General features: G+C 39.5%; 2 protein-coding genes across 4 annotated transcripts in view; one reads left to right on the forward strand and one right to left on the reverse strand.

The window, feature by feature from the left end:
* The window catches only part of LOC133487247 (coiled-coil domain-containing protein 148-like), a 37,900-nt gene extending 23,947 nt beyond the window's left edge, over positions 1-13,953 (reverse strand). Inside the window, exons 1-6 of one of the 2 annotated variants that reach the window (XM_061793568.1) lie at positions 13,926-13,953; positions 12,288-12,368; positions 10,276-10,397; positions 5,410-5,513; positions 2,613-2,704; positions 2,362-2,513 (exon numbers count right to left, since the gene is read on the reverse strand). In XM_061793568.1, coding sequence (XP_061649552.1) covers positions 2,362-2,513; positions 2,613-2,704; positions 5,410-5,513; positions 10,276-10,397; positions 12,288-12,342 — 525 coding nt within the window. In that variant the 5' untranslated portion in view covers positions 12,343-12,368; positions 13,926-13,953. Of the gene's footprint in view, positions 1-2,361; positions 2,514-2,612; positions 2,705-5,409; positions 5,514-10,275; positions 10,398-12,287; positions 12,369-12,504; positions 12,609-13,925 lie in introns of those variants that run through there. The other variant, XM_061793567.1, reaches the window with a different exon arrangement.
* A 170-nt stretch (positions 13,954-14,123) lies between these two features.
* Positions 14,124-16,395, forward strand: part of LOC133487245 (plakophilin-4-like) — a 103,895-nt gene continuing 101,623 nt past the window's right edge. For both annotated transcript variants that reach the window (XM_061793561.1, XM_061793559.1), the window contains exon 1: positions 14,124-14,289. The gene's annotated coding sequence lies outside the window, so the exon portion shown is untranslated. The remainder of the gene's footprint in view (positions 14,290-16,395) is intronic.

Raw genomic sequence — 16,395 nt, forward strand, 5'->3', positions numbered from 1 at the left:
ACACAGAAAAACATTTCTTTACGCCACTCAAGTACATGTTGATGTACAAATTTAGGATTAGAATTAAATTTGCCTCATTTCTTTGCTTTTGTGTTTTGGAATCCAACTTGAGCCAGGCCCATCTCCACCTGCACCTGATGCCTGCTTCAAGCTATCCCACTCTCATTCTGGAAAATAATTTACTAAAATCATTGCCTGTTTCACTTCATTTTTCACTATTACCAACTTCAAAGGCTAATCCAAAATGCATCCTCCAGGAAAATATTAAGTACAATATTTTTCCGTTTTTTTATTGGCCATTGCTAAATTTGAAGTTAGTTTATTCTGCGTTGTGACATAATCCCTAACATCGCTCCGTCGCTTAATACATTTAACATCTGTAAACTAATTTGATAAATGTAGGCGCCTTTCCTAATTAATACAAGATGTACTAGTGGATCAACTCTTGTCGCCGATGTTACGTATGCTTCGCTGTGCCACTGGGACCACAACCAGGGCCACGACCTGCAGCATCTCAACGCGAAAATACAAAAGACCAGTGCAGCAAATACGACACTGCCTGATCTGATGAGCAAAAATGTTGCTTAAACATAAGAGTAGCAATAGAGGATGTGCGCTCCAGAGGTGGGTAGAGTAGCCAAATATTGTACTAAAGTAAGAATACTGTTACTTGATAATAATCTGACTCAAGTAAAAGTAAAAAGAAGTCCTCCAAAAAATTACTTGAGCAAGAGTAAAAAGTACACACTGCAATAATTACTCAAGTACTGAATAAATAGTGAGTAAATTCAGATTTTTTTAACCACAGCATGAACATTAATAAAAAAAAACCTCATCGGATCTGTACGATTCACGGAAATGGCCTATTTTGAGTTCAAAACGGCGAATTTCGCCGCAAGGCGACTGATTTGATTGTATGCTTGTGCCAACAGTACCTGCTAATTCCAGGTCTTTTTGAAGCTCTCCACAGGTAGTCATTGGCTCTTGGACAACTCTTCTGATTATTCTTTGCACTCCTCTGTCAGAAATCCTCTGAGGAGCACCTGATCGAGGCAAATTTATGGTGGCATGATTGGCTTTCCACTTATGTATTATGGCCCCAACCGTGCTGGAACATTCAGAAGCTTAGATATGCACCTGTAACCAATGCCATAGTTATGTTTTGCATCAATTAGTTTGCAATGGTCTTGAGACAGCTCTTTGCTCTTACCCATCATGAGATGTGTCTTGACTCACACCTTGGCCATGAGACTTTTTTGTAGGCCATCAATTAGGACTGAACCAGCTGATATTAATTTGCACTGACAAGGAGCTGGATTGCTGTTTGATTATTGATAGATTTTAGGCGTTGTCTTGGCTTTCCATGCATTTTTGCACCTTCCTTTCTTCATGTGTTCAGTACTTTTTCACCGTGTCATTTCACATTTTTCACACAACTTAATTTCTGAGCTCATTTGTTCTACCTTCTTTGTATGTATGGATTACTTGGGTTGTTCCCAACCTCTGGTGAAATTTTCAGGTCAACAGCACCTTTGGAAGTATATTTAGTGAGAAAAATGGTGATGTGTTAAATACTTATTTTAGCCGCTGTATATGCTACCCTTGGGTCAAATTCTTCAGAACCTTAATGTTGATTATCATAGCTATCCAGATGACGCACAGTTATATCTAGCGGTGTCTCCAGATGACTACAGTTTAGGTGTTGTGTCACTATCTAAAAAAGATAGCTGGATGAGCCAAAACTGAGATAATTGTTTTTGGCAGTCAAGAAAAGAGGATTACTCTCTTTAAAAACAAAGACCAAGTCCGAAACCTTGGTGTACTGATAAATTACGACCTGACTTTCAACAATCATATCAAATCAATTACTGAAACGGCCTTCTACCAGCTGAAGAACATATCCAGGAGTGAAGGCTTGCATGTGCCAAGCACACCAGGACAAGCTCATCCACGCTCCTGTAATGTAATGCTCTTATAATGGTCTTATGACTGGACTCGCCCTAAAGAGAATTATACAGCTGCAGCTCATTCAGAATGCTGCAACTCGTGTTCTGGCCAGATTTTTTCTTTTTCTTTTTCTTTGTTTTAAATGTTTCTAACCTGTTTTTTCTCCTTTATTTTTAAATGTTTTAAATCACGCAAAGCACATTGAGTTACCTTGTGTGTGAAATATATAAATACATTTGCCTTCCTTTGCTTCTATCCCAGTAGAAGAAAAATGTGCAGTGTCGTCTTATACTGTGCTGTATTGTAATTGTGACACATTTTGTCCAACAACTTGGGTCCTGCAGATTAAGCTCAATTACGGTTTGTAGAAGGATACTGTAGTGCTGACATCTGTTTTCTGGATCACACAAATACCTGATCTTGCACTTGTTCCCAGTTTGATAGAGGGGTGCTTGTTTCCAATTCTTGTTCTTGCTCCAACCTGAAGCACAAGTCCTCCTTTAGCTGATGAATCGGCTTCACGGTGCCCATGACAAATGCCCTCCGGTCCCTCTCAAGGAACACCTCTAAACACAAGACGAATAAGAACTCTTCTAAGTATGAGTGTTGACATTACAAACAGGTGGAAAAAATTTCAATTACTGTACAACACTTTTGCAGCTTACCGTAATCTTTGAGTGAAAAGATGGCAGTGTCTTCTATGCCGAGTGGCCTTATGTTCTCTATGAAATCACGCATTTCACTCTCAGCCTTTACCCTATTTACCAAGTAGATATGAAGTACACGTATGAATTGGAGCAGCACACGTCTGCGTTCACTGTATACAGACATTGTTCACACAAAATACAAGGTAAGCACATTACTGTATCAACTCATTCACTGACAGCTGTTTTGAAAGCAGAGTTTCCAATATTGTCAACTGTATTAGAGCATTTTGACTGTTCTTTCAAGACCTACAGAATATTGTGTTCTCTGATAATATTACCACTGAAGCTTTCATGGAATCTTCTTACAACTAGTAATCAGCAGTGTAACAAGGGTTGGTTTAACCCCCAAAAAAATAAAAAATAAAAAAATAAATACAATGCCGGTTTATGACAAAAAAGTGGAGAAAATAAGCTTTTTGCGAAAACATGTCAAGACACAACAGACAAGTGACTTTGACGATAATATTTTTTGCTTTTGCAACACCTCACACTATAAAACTAGAAAAAGGGATTTTGATGGCAGAATAATAATTTGTTTACAGCTGTACAACTATGAAATGCACCTTGAGTGACGCTAACTCACCGCTTGGCTTGAGTGTAACTGCAATGACTTTTTTATATGGGATTCGTCACTCACTCCATTAACTGCGACTTTTTCTTTTCTCACAATTGCAACGTACACTTTCCACTACCTATCATGACACATACTCTGTGTATACCATAGAGAACATGTACCGTAATTTCTCGTGTATAATGCACACCCATGTACAATACGCACCCCCAAAGTTGACCTCAAAATTCGGGAAAATCCTTGTACCAATGTGTAATGAATTTTTACAATGCAGGATTTTGCTTCTACCCATATGATCAAAACATGAAGTATTATTTGTATTATAAAATTATTGAACATACTCTGTTTGAGTCTGAGGTGCCAAAACTTGTCCGAGTGTCAACGTGTTGGCATTTTTCTCCCTCATAATCGACGTGAGAAGCCGAGATTCACCGCCTAATCCTTTTAACTCAAAAGCTGTGCTGATCTGAAATCCATCTACAGTGATCTGTTAGTAAACCGTGGTTTACAGACCTGAATTCCACAGACAAACTGGGAGAGGTCAGAGGTGTGGACTCGAGTCATGAATTTGATTACTTTAGACTCAAGACTTGGACTGTAACAGCACTGACTCGGGACTTCAATGTATATATATATATATATATATATATATATATATATATATATATATATATATATATATATATATATATGTATATGTATATATATATATATATATATATATATATATATATATATATATATATATATACAATATACACACACACACAGAGAGTGGGATAACAAAGTATTTCGTTAGCCACCAATTGTGCAGGTTTTTCCACTTAAAAATATGAGAGAGGCCTGTAATTTTCATCATAGGTATACCACATCTATGAGAGACAAAATGAGGGGAAAAAATCCAGAAAATCACATTGTCTGATTTTTAAATAATTTATTAGCAAATTACAGTGGAAAATAAGTATTTGGTCAACAAGCAAGAATTCTGGCTCTGGATTTTTTTTTCTTCTCATTTTGTCTCTCATAGGTCAGTTATACCTATGATAAAAATTACAGGCCTCTCTCATATTTTTTGTGGGAGAACTTGCGCAATTGGGGGTTGTTGCACAATTTTGTTGTTAAAAGGACTCAAAACTCAAAGTGTAGGACTCGTGACTTGCTTTTCTCGACTTGGGTCGACGTCAGACTTGACTCGGGACTTGAGGATAAAGACTTTCATGTGCCTTGCGAAGCAATTACTTGGTCCAACTTCTGGGCGAGACCCTCTTCCACGTCTACCCGATGAAAAACATACTTAACATACATATATGTCGGTGTGAGTACGGTTTGATTCCAGTTGACAAATAGAAACATCTACCACAGTGAATGAGTTAACAAAGCTCCTGTTCTACTGTCATACAGAGAGTGCTGAGTGTAATTATTATGCTTTGGGGCACCTGTGATTACCAGTAATTTCGTTTCCAAATAGTTGCTGATAGAAAAAAAGGACTGGAGTGCAACTAAGCGTGTGATTTGTTCCATAAATACAGAAGATGGATGGGCTTTATGTCTATTTTGAACACATGATTTGCCACGCTATTTTCGTTTGTTAATGGGAACATTAAATTGGGGCCATAGTGTCTTCATACTTTTGCTGATATTGCTCTAACTGGTCGTGCAATTATAAGTAACCACAGCAAAACACTTGTACTGTTCCTAATTTAACGAGGTAATTTTCAAAATCTCTGTATAACTGTATAAGATATAGGCCAATGTGTCAGATGCACATTGTCGTGACTGTGCTCATTACCAAGCCTCGTACTTGTGTACAGTGCATCATTAACCTTGGGTGGCTTAGACATTATGCAGGCAAACAGACTGCACCCTGGGGCTCCTGCTGCCTTTCTCACTTCACAAAGCATTGTTTTTTTTTTTCCCAATTTAATGTATTCTATACCCTTCTAAAGCGCCATTGCACTCCTTCTCTACCACTGAGGCCCTAATTAATTGCCATCCCTCCAAGTCAACATGCTAGAATCTTCTCTTTTCCGTCATTTTATCTTCTTTTCCCCCCATTTTAGCAAATTTTCCCACCCTATTTCAGTCAGACAGATCCCCGTCGGGGCTCAGTGGGGCTTAAGTTGAACGACTGTTTAGTGTAATAGCAAAGCAGCAGATAATGACTGGGAGTAATAGGGCTCTTACTCTGCTTTTTGCAGCCTAGGGCACTCTCTGCTCCACACCTGCCTGTGCTGCCGTAATATGTCGCACTCCTTAATTTCCTTGGCTACACATAGGGTCTTCTTAACCTGTAAGAGAAAGATGGATACACCGCAAGATTAAACAACTGCTATCGAACTGTACTACGGGCAGAAAAAGCCAGGGCAATCACTTTGAAACTCAATTTATGACAAGAATTCCGCCTACAAAGAATTTGCTTTAGATGGGTCAAAGCTTTATCTGGTTTGGTTTAATGCACTGGTTAGCTTTGCAAATTTATACAATTTAAAAAGCATGACAACTGCTAAGCAATACAGTATAAAGAAGGAGGAAACATTAGCTACCATGCCAAACAGCTGAGGGCTTTGGTATTGTGGTCAGTTTAACAACCCAATAGATCCATCCATCCATCCATTTTCCGTACCGCCTACCTTCACTAGAGTCGCAGGCAACCCAATAGATCTGTGGTCAAATCCAGGTTGAGGGGTCAGATTTACTAATGGTGTCAGAAGTTGGATGGTTAGCTGAGAATCCATCAGTGGCTTGCACAGTTCAACTGACCCCTTGGGCCAGGCCATTTGGCCAATGTACAATAAAATAGAGTTTTATTGTCACTGTCACAGGAACAATGGGAGTTGGGCATCTCCCAATTTACAGAATTTAGGTAAACCAAGAAGTAGACATGCTATATACTGTAACACACTTATCAAAAGACACTTATTTACAGAATATACAATTGTTCACACTTGGGAGAATGACCATATTATGATATGGTGTTCGGTTACTTCACAAATTACGATCAGATAATATTGCAGTCTGCCATTAGATTGCAATACATGTGAAGAGGGTGGAGGGGTGGGGGTGTAGTAATTAGTGGTAGAAGCTGTTTTTAAGCCTTGTATTTCTAGACTTTAATGTACAGAGTTTTTCAAACATAAATGACCTGTATTAAAATCCAGGTTGAGAGTACTATTCAGAGTTGTGTTGTAAAATGGTGTCAGAAGTGGGATGATTAGTCCTGAATCCATCAGTGACATGCTCACTTCAATTGATGCTTTAGAAGGGTGATGCTTGTGTGAATTGATCGCAGTACATGTTTTTCCAATCCAATCCATCAGTGGTGTGCCCAGTTCAATTGACCCTTTGGACAGGTGACTCCTATGTGATTCTGCCAGTGTACAGATTTTTCTAATCCAATAGATGTGTTCAAATCCAGGTTGAAGGTACTACTCATCAGAGTGGTGTGTGACTTGGTGTGGTGTGTGATTTGGCCAGTGTACAGGTTTTTCAACTCAATAGATCCATGTTCAAATCCAGGTTGAAGGACTTATTAGAAATCAGTTATAATTACTGTCAGAAGTGGGATCAAGCTCATCAAATCATTTTTTTGATTAGTTGTTCTTATAATCAGGGAAAGTGACTGGCTTAATGTATTCATTTTTTATCATAAGAAAAGACCTTTTCCGCAGCCCTGTCAGTGCAGCAATTAATTATCCTCCTACATTGATCTTGTTTTCTTCACATGCCACCGGATCAGACAATTGCTCAAAGAAAAATTTCACACAATTTATATATAAAAGTAAGTTGTTTCATGCTCAGTTTTAATTAGGGTGCACATTTCTGACGCTGGTGGTATATTTATGTTCATCGAACATCTGTTATAGCTCTATTTCATATATTTATGTATTTGCCATCTTTTGGGGCTTTATTGGCAATTATATACACAAGATTAATTGCATTATATCTGTTTTAGAACAGTTACAGAGGTGGTTGGTCCAGAAACAATCATATGTATGCAGGAGAGGTTGTTGCTATTGATTCAGTATTATTATAGGCATTTCAATATGACACTAGCATCAAAACAGTGGTTCAGGAAATTAAGAGATTCTCCCATCCCATTAAAAATAATATGGAAATAATGACAATTAATGGCTTAATTGATTGCTCAATTTCTGACACACCAAATGCCCATTCCATACAGCACAGCACTTTTTTTTTTAATATCACTGAATTAGAAAAGATGGGTTACAAATAAAGAAAAGCAAAACCCAGTAGGCTTGTACTCATTTTTATGTTGCTTCTGCGAGGGGTTTTATGCCCCAGAAGATAATCTCCAAGCAAATGCACATTAGGGATATATAACATTGTGATTTTACAGCACTTTGGTATTTCAATTATACAGTGGAACTAAAAAGTCTACACACACCTGTTCATATGCCAGGTTATTGTGATATAAAAAAACAACAGCAAGAAAAATAATTTCTAAACTTTTTCCTCCGGTAATGTGACCTATAATTGTACAACTCAATGTAAACTTTTCCCGCGTGTTTGGGAGATTTTGTTATGGTCCGATGAAACCAAGGTTGACGTTTTTGGACATAATTCCAAAAGGAATGTTTGATACAAACAAAAGACTGCTCATCACCAAAAGAACACCAACCACACCTACAAAAAAGCACGGTGGTGGCAGCCTCATGCTTCGGAGCTGTTTTTCTTCAGCTGGAACTGTATAGACATTTTTCAACTAAATAGATGAGTTCAAATCCAGGTCGAGAGTACTACTCAGAGTTACGTTAAAGATGATGTCTGAAGTGGGATCACGCATGAAAAGTCACATCAGACCCAACACTCTCCATTATTTCTGAAAGCAACAAAATATGTACCCATATAGTAAAATTATTCTACAGAAGTCAATGTTAACAGGGAGCGAGGGGAAGAATTAATTACAGAGACCTTCTTCGAAGCCAGCCAGTCCAGCAATTCTTTCATATGGAAACAAGTCCTTTCATGCTTAAATTTACATTTAAAAAAAGTCAAATTATAGACTAAACAGGCATAGATCTTTTGTGATGACTGTTTTTACTGCCACTGCTTTCAATGTTTTCATTTGTCAATTGTCCAAACAAATAAACATACATTGCTTTTCCACGGCGGCACGGTTGAGACTGGTTAGAGCGTCTGCCTCACAGTTCTGAGGACTGGGGGTTCAATCCCCGTCCCCACCTGTGTGGAGTTTGCATGTTCTCCCTGTGCCTGCGTGGGTTATCTCCGGGCACTCCGGTTTCCTCCCACATCCCAAAAAACATGCATGGTAGGTTAATTGATGACTCTAAATTGCCTGTAGGTGTGAATCTGAGTGTGAATGGTTGTTTGTTTGTATGTGCCTTGTGATTGGCTGGCAACCAGTTCAGGGTGTACCCTGCCTCCTGCCCGATGATAGCTGGGATAGGCTCCAGCATGCCCGCGACCCTACTGAGGAGAAGCGGCTCAGAAAATGGATGGATGAATGGATGGATGCTTTTGCACTTCTGTACTTTGCTGTTAAGGACAGAATCTTATCAAGAGGCATAATGGCAGACAGATGTTTAAAATCAAAAACCTCAATGGTCTCTTCCTTGAGGGCAAAAATGGTGCTGAAGGCAACAAATGGTGATTTGTTTACCCTCCATCACGTCACCTATGGGAGATGTGTACAGAAAGCCAGGTCTGCTATTCTGCCAGGAGCAAAAATGCGAATGTCTTATCTGGGTTATGCAGTGAGTGAGGTTGGAAGGGTGCACAGGCACTTACTTCAAGGGTACTTTAAAAAAAAAAATAAAGGGTCCTGCGACAGTTAAGCACAGTTAAATTAAAACATTGCAGGTTGGACAGCCTAATCTGCTTGGCCACAAGCACATACATTTCCCTGCGCTCTGAGTCGAACTTCAAACACTTTTATAACAGACCCCAGGCAGCCTGATGAATATTAATCCAACTAGACACAATTGTGAGTGGTAGTGATATTGCTGCTCTCTTCCAACTCCTAAATATTATGTAAAGCCAGTTTAAATCCCTTACTACTACTCGTAATAAAAATATGTGCCATTCAGAAAAAAAAGTTGGCAAACCTATAGAATTATTAGCATTTTGCAACCAGACTAGAGACATGCTGTTAGATAACCACAATTTTAGCACATTTAGAGGGGACATAATATGGAAAAGTGACTTAGTATATTGTGTTTCCACGCATATTTGAGATTCACTAATTCAGCTATTCACAGACTTATGTTTAATCTATCTTCTGTTATTTTCTGAAAAACTATTAATTTTCTGTTTTTGTGCTCAGGCCAAAGCTTTGTCCTACAAAGGGGTGCCTTGAAATTTAAGTGACCCAACTTTACGTTTTTCACCATTGTAACCGTTCTTCAGCCGATTGTTTTGCTTTGACTTGAGTGCAAAAACTTGAGCTATGAGCGCTGCATGGTGGCAGGGAACTGGGTGAAGATCCAGAGCCTCTTTCAAGCAGCAGCTGGAGTCACTGTCTGAAGCACTATCATACGGTGGCAGAGGCTTGCAGAAACATGTCCCCTGCTATCAGCCAAAACCAAAGAGGTAAGCAGAGCTGCAATTAGTTTTGATGGATGCACAGATTAGCGTTAGCTAACAGCAGTAACTTCTGATAAGCGGAACGAATTTGATCGCTGGGTGTACTTTTTGACGTAGTGTCGGGGAGGTGGGGATATTTGTGTTTGTTGTTCTTTTATTGTCATTAAGCGTGATCTTTTTTCAACCCACACTCTTAGAAATACAAGCTGCCGCCCTGGTCTTTACAGAAACAAAAGCCAGACTTGCCATTGGCCCAATAGTATATAAAGCGGGGTACTTAGTCGCTCACTTTCAAAAGACAAAGCCGGCCCCCAAAAATGGCAAGATTAGCAAGATTAGGAATAGGGTTTGTAATTCTTGATCCTTGGTGTACTTTCACATAATGTTATGAAGACACCTTTGAACTGTTTTAAATTGTGGGGGGAAAAAAATGTTTCATGTTTTGGGATAACTGTGAAAGTTATCAACTCTAAATATAGACTCTACCTTTTTTCCAATTAAAGCAGTCTCCAGCCGTTTAGCATCAACCATGGCTTGCACTTTTTCATATTCCGCTGGTTTATAGTTTGATCTGCACAGGCCATTCTTCAGTCGTGCTGTCAATTTGTCTGTATGGAAGAAAGCAAACAACATGGTTAAATACACAATTAATAATAATGATAATATCCATCCATCCATCCATTGTCTGTACCGCTTTATCTTCACAACAGTCACCTGCGTGGTGGAGCCTATCCCAGCTATCTTCGGGCGAGAGGCAGGGTACACCCTGAACTGGTCGCCAGCCAATCGCAGGGCACATATAAACAAACAACCATTCGCGCACACATTCACACCTAAGGGCAATTTAGAGTTTCCAGTCAACCTACCATGCATGTTTTTGGGATGTGGGAGGAAACCAAAGTACGTGGAGAAAACCCACGCAGGCACGGGGAGAACATGCAAACTCCACACAGGGGGGGGATTTGAACCCAGGTCCTCAGAACTGTGAGGCAGATGTGCTGACCAGTCTTCTACCGTGCCGATTAATAATAATAATAATAATAGTAGTAGTAGTAGTAGTAGTAGTAGTAGTAGTAGTAGTAGTAGTAGTAGTAGTAGTAAGTAGTAAGTGACAAGGGAGTGGAAGCTACAGTTATTTTCACTCCCGCTACCAATAATCGTTAATAATAATGACGAAATGTAAAGTTAGATTGATGATGTATGTCTCATGTCTCACAATAGGGTTTCCGAAACCTAAAATAGGTCAAGTTTTATTTGGACATGAAGCATTTCATGGCAAAAGGCTTTAAGATTCATGTTTATTGTTGTAAATTTACACCCTCTCTGTTCTTTATCATTAGTTTATGTACCGTGGTTATTGTCATGTACTGTGTTTTGGTTGCCTGATTGGTAATACCTTCCTCTCTCTGCCCTTCAGTGTTGCCTTGGAGATGTGGGCGGAGCCACCGAGGCGCACCTGCCGGCAATTTGCTCATTGATGTATTAAGGGTGGATCATGCTGGAGGAAGGGTGCAGGAGTATTAATTTTGCTGGTCTGCCATTATTGAGTCTTCTAGCTTTGTTCCAGCGGTACTTAAGGTTTGTGTAAGTGTTACTGTGATTTTGTGTTTCTGTTTGGTGAAAGTAGATTCAGTTTTCCAGAAGTGCTTATTGTAGTTTTCTGTTTAAGTACATGTGAAATTTTGGTTTTGAACTTTTGTTTTGATAGATTTTTGTGTTTTTCCTTCACTCCACGAAGCACCTTCCTTCAACTGTGGCGCCATCCACTTCTTTTTGTTAGGATTTTTTTATTTTTTTTTTATACCCGCCATCTAGTGGTGGGTGTCTGTATTTCAAAAACCAGGTAAATCAGGGCACTCGTATCTCAAGGCACCACTGTACTTGTTTTACTGTTCTTCCCGCATTTAATAAACTGCTGAAAAGTGCATGGGCAGCTGTGGCTCTCCTTTCCCACATGTGCGGGGATGACAGTAAATATACTGTAAACCAAAAAATTGTAAATTAAAAAAACACTATAGCCAGGGAATAGTGTAGTGGTATTTTATTTTAGTTTTATTATAAAGTTATTGATTGACAGTTTGGGCATGGAACAAATTAACTCACTTTACATTATTTCCTATGGGATAAATTGTTGAAAATAGAGCAACTTGGACAACATTGGAAAATGTGCTTTATTAGGATCCCTGGAAGAGTTCAAAACTGGATCACATTTTATGTTAAAAGTTCATTTGCGCTGACTTCAGCAAGAAAAGACAAAGCCCACAGTTCAAATGAGGCACTGTAGGAAAGACGGCACTGCAGGAAAGACTGCCCGGCAGGCGGAGCAAAGTAGCAGTGTCAAGACATTGGTGTTTGCAGTTAAGCTGAGTGCCATAAAGACAGGTGAACAAACAAGTCTCATCAAACAAAAGCATCAAAGCTATGTCAGGACATTCAGTGGAATTCCATCCAGCATAAACATTTCCAGGTCAGATTTCACACTAATTCAACTCACTCACCTAAATCTTCTGCTCTGTAGCTGGTGATAAATGCTTGCTGACTTCCTGCATTCATTGCCCACGTGTGACTTCTGCATATGTCTGGAAAAAAAGAAAGAAAAGGAACGACATTAAACATAGTATGTCACCGTTTGTCAATATGAAGGGCAAGAGTTCATTCGTATGGGGGAAAATGGAGTATAATGTTACATATAATATAATGTTATGTATTGGCTACCTGTTTGAAGGTATGTGAGTGACGAGCTGTTTGTGGAGCAATCAGCTGACTTTGACATATAAAGGAAAACAATCGTTATTTATCGATGACGTCATCACTCTGCGCTAGGTAGGTGGAACCTACCCGGAAGTTAGGTGTATTTTTAAACATAAACGCGCGCGCCCCCAGTGGCCAAATAGAACGTCACTGAAATTCACCTTTGTTTTGTTACCTTTGATACATTTATGGGGTGAATGGCCAAAAGGGCTGTCCATTTTAGTCCATAATTAGATTAATTCATTTATGCAACAATTCTCCACTGTGTGTGAGATAATGTTATAGAAATTATTAATCAACAAATTTCCTATACACTATTACATTATTATCCATTGTTATACAGTAACATGTACGCATTGTTCAAATGTGAGATACCACATTTACATTTTCATTATTGTAATTATTTCATTTCAATGTGAAATTAAAATATGATGCATACACATGATGCACATCAACAGATTTTTCATACACCATACATATCAGATGTATTATAATTCTGTAATATGTAATCATATGTCAATAATCATAGCGGTACCTTGAGATACGAATTCAATTCGTTCCGTGACCATCTTCGTAACTTAAAACAATCGTATCTCTAATCATGTTACCCCATTGAAAAGAATGGAAATGCCAATAATCCAGTTCAACCTCCCCCCAATAACCTGACAAAAAAATTTGGCCATGTGTTTTTAATAAGGAAAATAGCACTCTATAATCTGCGATTGGCTGGCAACCAGTTCAGGGTGTACCCCGCCTCCTGCCCGATGATAGCTGGGATAGGCTCCAGCACGCCCGTGACCTTAATGAGGAGAAGCGGCTCAGAAAATGGATGGATGGATGGATGGCACGCTATAATATTGTACTTGAAAACATATATCCAATTATAAACAGCTTGAAGCCTCATTTTGGAAGAATTGTTCACTATCTGCTAAACTGGTGCTTGTTGGGAAGTGAGTTGAGTTGATCATACGGCACTCGTATCTCAGATTTCTGCTCGCAAGTCAACGCAAAAAGTCAGCCAAACGAAGGCTCGTATGTCAGAAGTTGGTCACTCATTTATTTACCTCTGCACCAAATGTAAAAATATTACTATTATTAATATTATTGAGCAATGTAAGGGCACCATTACTGGTGCCCTTACATTGCTCAATGACTCTACGTACTTCTGTTTTTATATCCTAATGGTATATTTGTAATTTCTATCTATAAATGCATTTTATATGTTCATTTTTGAGCTGAACTGATCATTAGGTCCGAAGTTTAGTTAAGCAAGTAAGCGAAAAAGCATAGCAAACATTGCAAAAGGATACGTAAAGTAAAACACTGCCTCATAAGATAACTATGCACACTAAAATCGATATTAAATTAGAAAATGAACTCGTTACCACTTTTTTTCCCCTCCGTATTCCTCTCTCCGGTCTTCGAGTGTATCGGTTGACAAAAAGTGTAACCAAGGAAACTGACGTCTGCGTCTCTGATTGGCTCATTCAACAACCCCAACCTTCCCTGTTACGCCCACTTTCTCCGCCTCCAACCAATCAAAAGTGCTCTGTGGCTTCTCCCTCCGCCCCCGTGCTCGGGACTGCTTTTTGGGAAGCAAGGAGCTCGCGGAGGGCTTTGCTTGGTCTCAGTCGTTATGGAGGCGAGTTCAGCTCTCGCGCATGCATGGGACTAAACGATGAAGTTTCAAGCGCAGATGTAGACGGAAAAGCCGCCGCCTGGCCAAGCCTCAACAACAACCCCACTGAGGTATTTATTTCAACGTCTTCTCTCGAAACTATGTTGAGTTTAGAAAAGTCGGGAGACCTGAAAGGCGGCATTGAAGTGCTACTTTGCCTCGGGAAAAGTCTTTAAATACTCGCTTATGGGACGTGGTCGTTATTTTAATGTAATGGAGTATATTTTTCAGTCAACTTTACGGAGGGGAATGCGCTCATCTTTACGGTTGCGACACTGCGTACACACGTTCATGAGACCTTCATGCCGTTGGGATGCAAAGATGGCTAATTCAATGCCCTCGTTTTTGTTGTTGTTGTTGTTGTTTGTTTTGTGTGTGTATTCCCGATGCAAACCAACTCCCCTTTAGTTTGCAATGTAACGCATGCTGCCTGGAAGTCATGCGATGGGGTAGGAGGGCAGGTGAGCACCCAGTGTGGGAGAATCTCCGGAATGCGAGCAGATTGAGAGGCGGAGATTAAGACTTGTTTTTCCCGGGGAAACTAGCCCTCATTCGTCCCCTCGTATTCAATGACTTTCACCGCTGGCACAATTGTGTTTTTAGGAGTAAATTTTATTTCCATATATATATATATATATATATATATATATAAGGGAACCAGTTTAGGGCCGTAAAATGTAGGCTCAGAACAACATAAAGGAAGGCTCATCCTCATTCCCCTCCTACAGGCTGTTGTATATTTTATCAGCCTTTGCAACTACTAAAATAAGCAAACTTATTCAGACATCCCCATGCCACCCCTGACCTGCATTCAGGCAGTTAAATTGTAATCTATACACCTATCTGTCTGTCTAGCGGTCCATCTCATCTCTCTATTATTTATCTGTCTATCTATCCATCTGACTATATCTGTGAGGGTCTGGATTGACACTGCAGGTCCAACTGCCCAATTCTGATTTATACGGGACATATTATATATAATTCTGTATACAAATGCTTGGGTCTTTGGAGTGCCTGCCCACCCATCAAGTTTGAAATTAAACAACCACATGAACGTTTAGCCATCAGCCTATTTCTGAAATCGCGTCTGTGAGCGAGCCGTTCTGCACTTACGCCCCACTGTTACAAAACAACGGGGATAATTAACATATCGTTGCTGTTGGGAGGAATCCTCACATCACTAAAGTCACTACTTTCAGGAAATACAGAAAATCTCATATTTCTTGAATTACCAAACACAGCATCCTTAAAGTTGGTATGATACCTTATATTGCGATCATATACTGTTGAGCAAGAACATCATTACAACACCTCCCCCAAATCGATGTTCAATTCGCTAAAACAATCACCAATTTAAAGCTAAAATCCACAACTTTAAAAAAAAAACATTTTTTTTAAGTAATTTTCATCCAAGACACTCCAAGAGTAGATAACAGAATGTTGATTAAGCCTATCAGCTTCTGACACAACTTGCTATATTTTTCAATATTTATTTTTTTATATTTAGTGACTATCCTATACATTCCCGTGCTGGGTCACTTGGTCGTGCTCTAAAACGACGTAGCGGAAATAACATTTTTCCTACGAACGGGCAGGCTCATATATGGACAGTGCGCAGGTCGACTGAGCCATAGAGAAAGGAGAAAGCATGCGGGGTTGGAACAAGGAGGAGGCCGGAGAAGCATTTAACCTACGCCATATCGAAGCGACGAATGCTTTGTTGTAATGCTGAATTCCAGCGTAAGGGGGCAGCAGAAATCATGGATTCTAGCTTTAATTACACTGTCAGCTGGTGCTAGCAGGGCCTATCAAAATCCGCATTCGCGCCGAGTGTCCCGACAAGAGAAACGCTTCAATAGTCAACCAAAGCTAACAACTGTAGTTACGTACATCTTCCCCAACTCTTCAAAGGTCAAAGAGGCATAAGTGATGCCATACAAAAAAAGTTGAACCTCCTGACAAGAGAAAAGGCTTCAGTGGTCAACAAAGCTCACAACTGTGGTTACATACATCTTCCCCAACTCTTATCAAAGGTCAAAGAGGCATAAGTGATGCCATACAAAAAACATTTAACTGACTTGTTGGAAATTAATCTTCATGCAAATTTACCTTTGAGGGTGACCAGTACCTTCTGCACCGAAGAATTACAGTTATCAGTTTTTAACACGACAGTAATA

Source organism: Phyllopteryx taeniolatus, chromosome 12 (assembly GCF_024500385.1).
Source record: "Phyllopteryx taeniolatus isolate TA_2022b chromosome 12, UOR_Ptae_1.2, whole genome shotgun sequence".
Classification (NCBI taxonomy): Eukaryota; Metazoa; Chordata; class Actinopteri; order Syngnathiformes; family Syngnathidae; genus Phyllopteryx; species Phyllopteryx taeniolatus.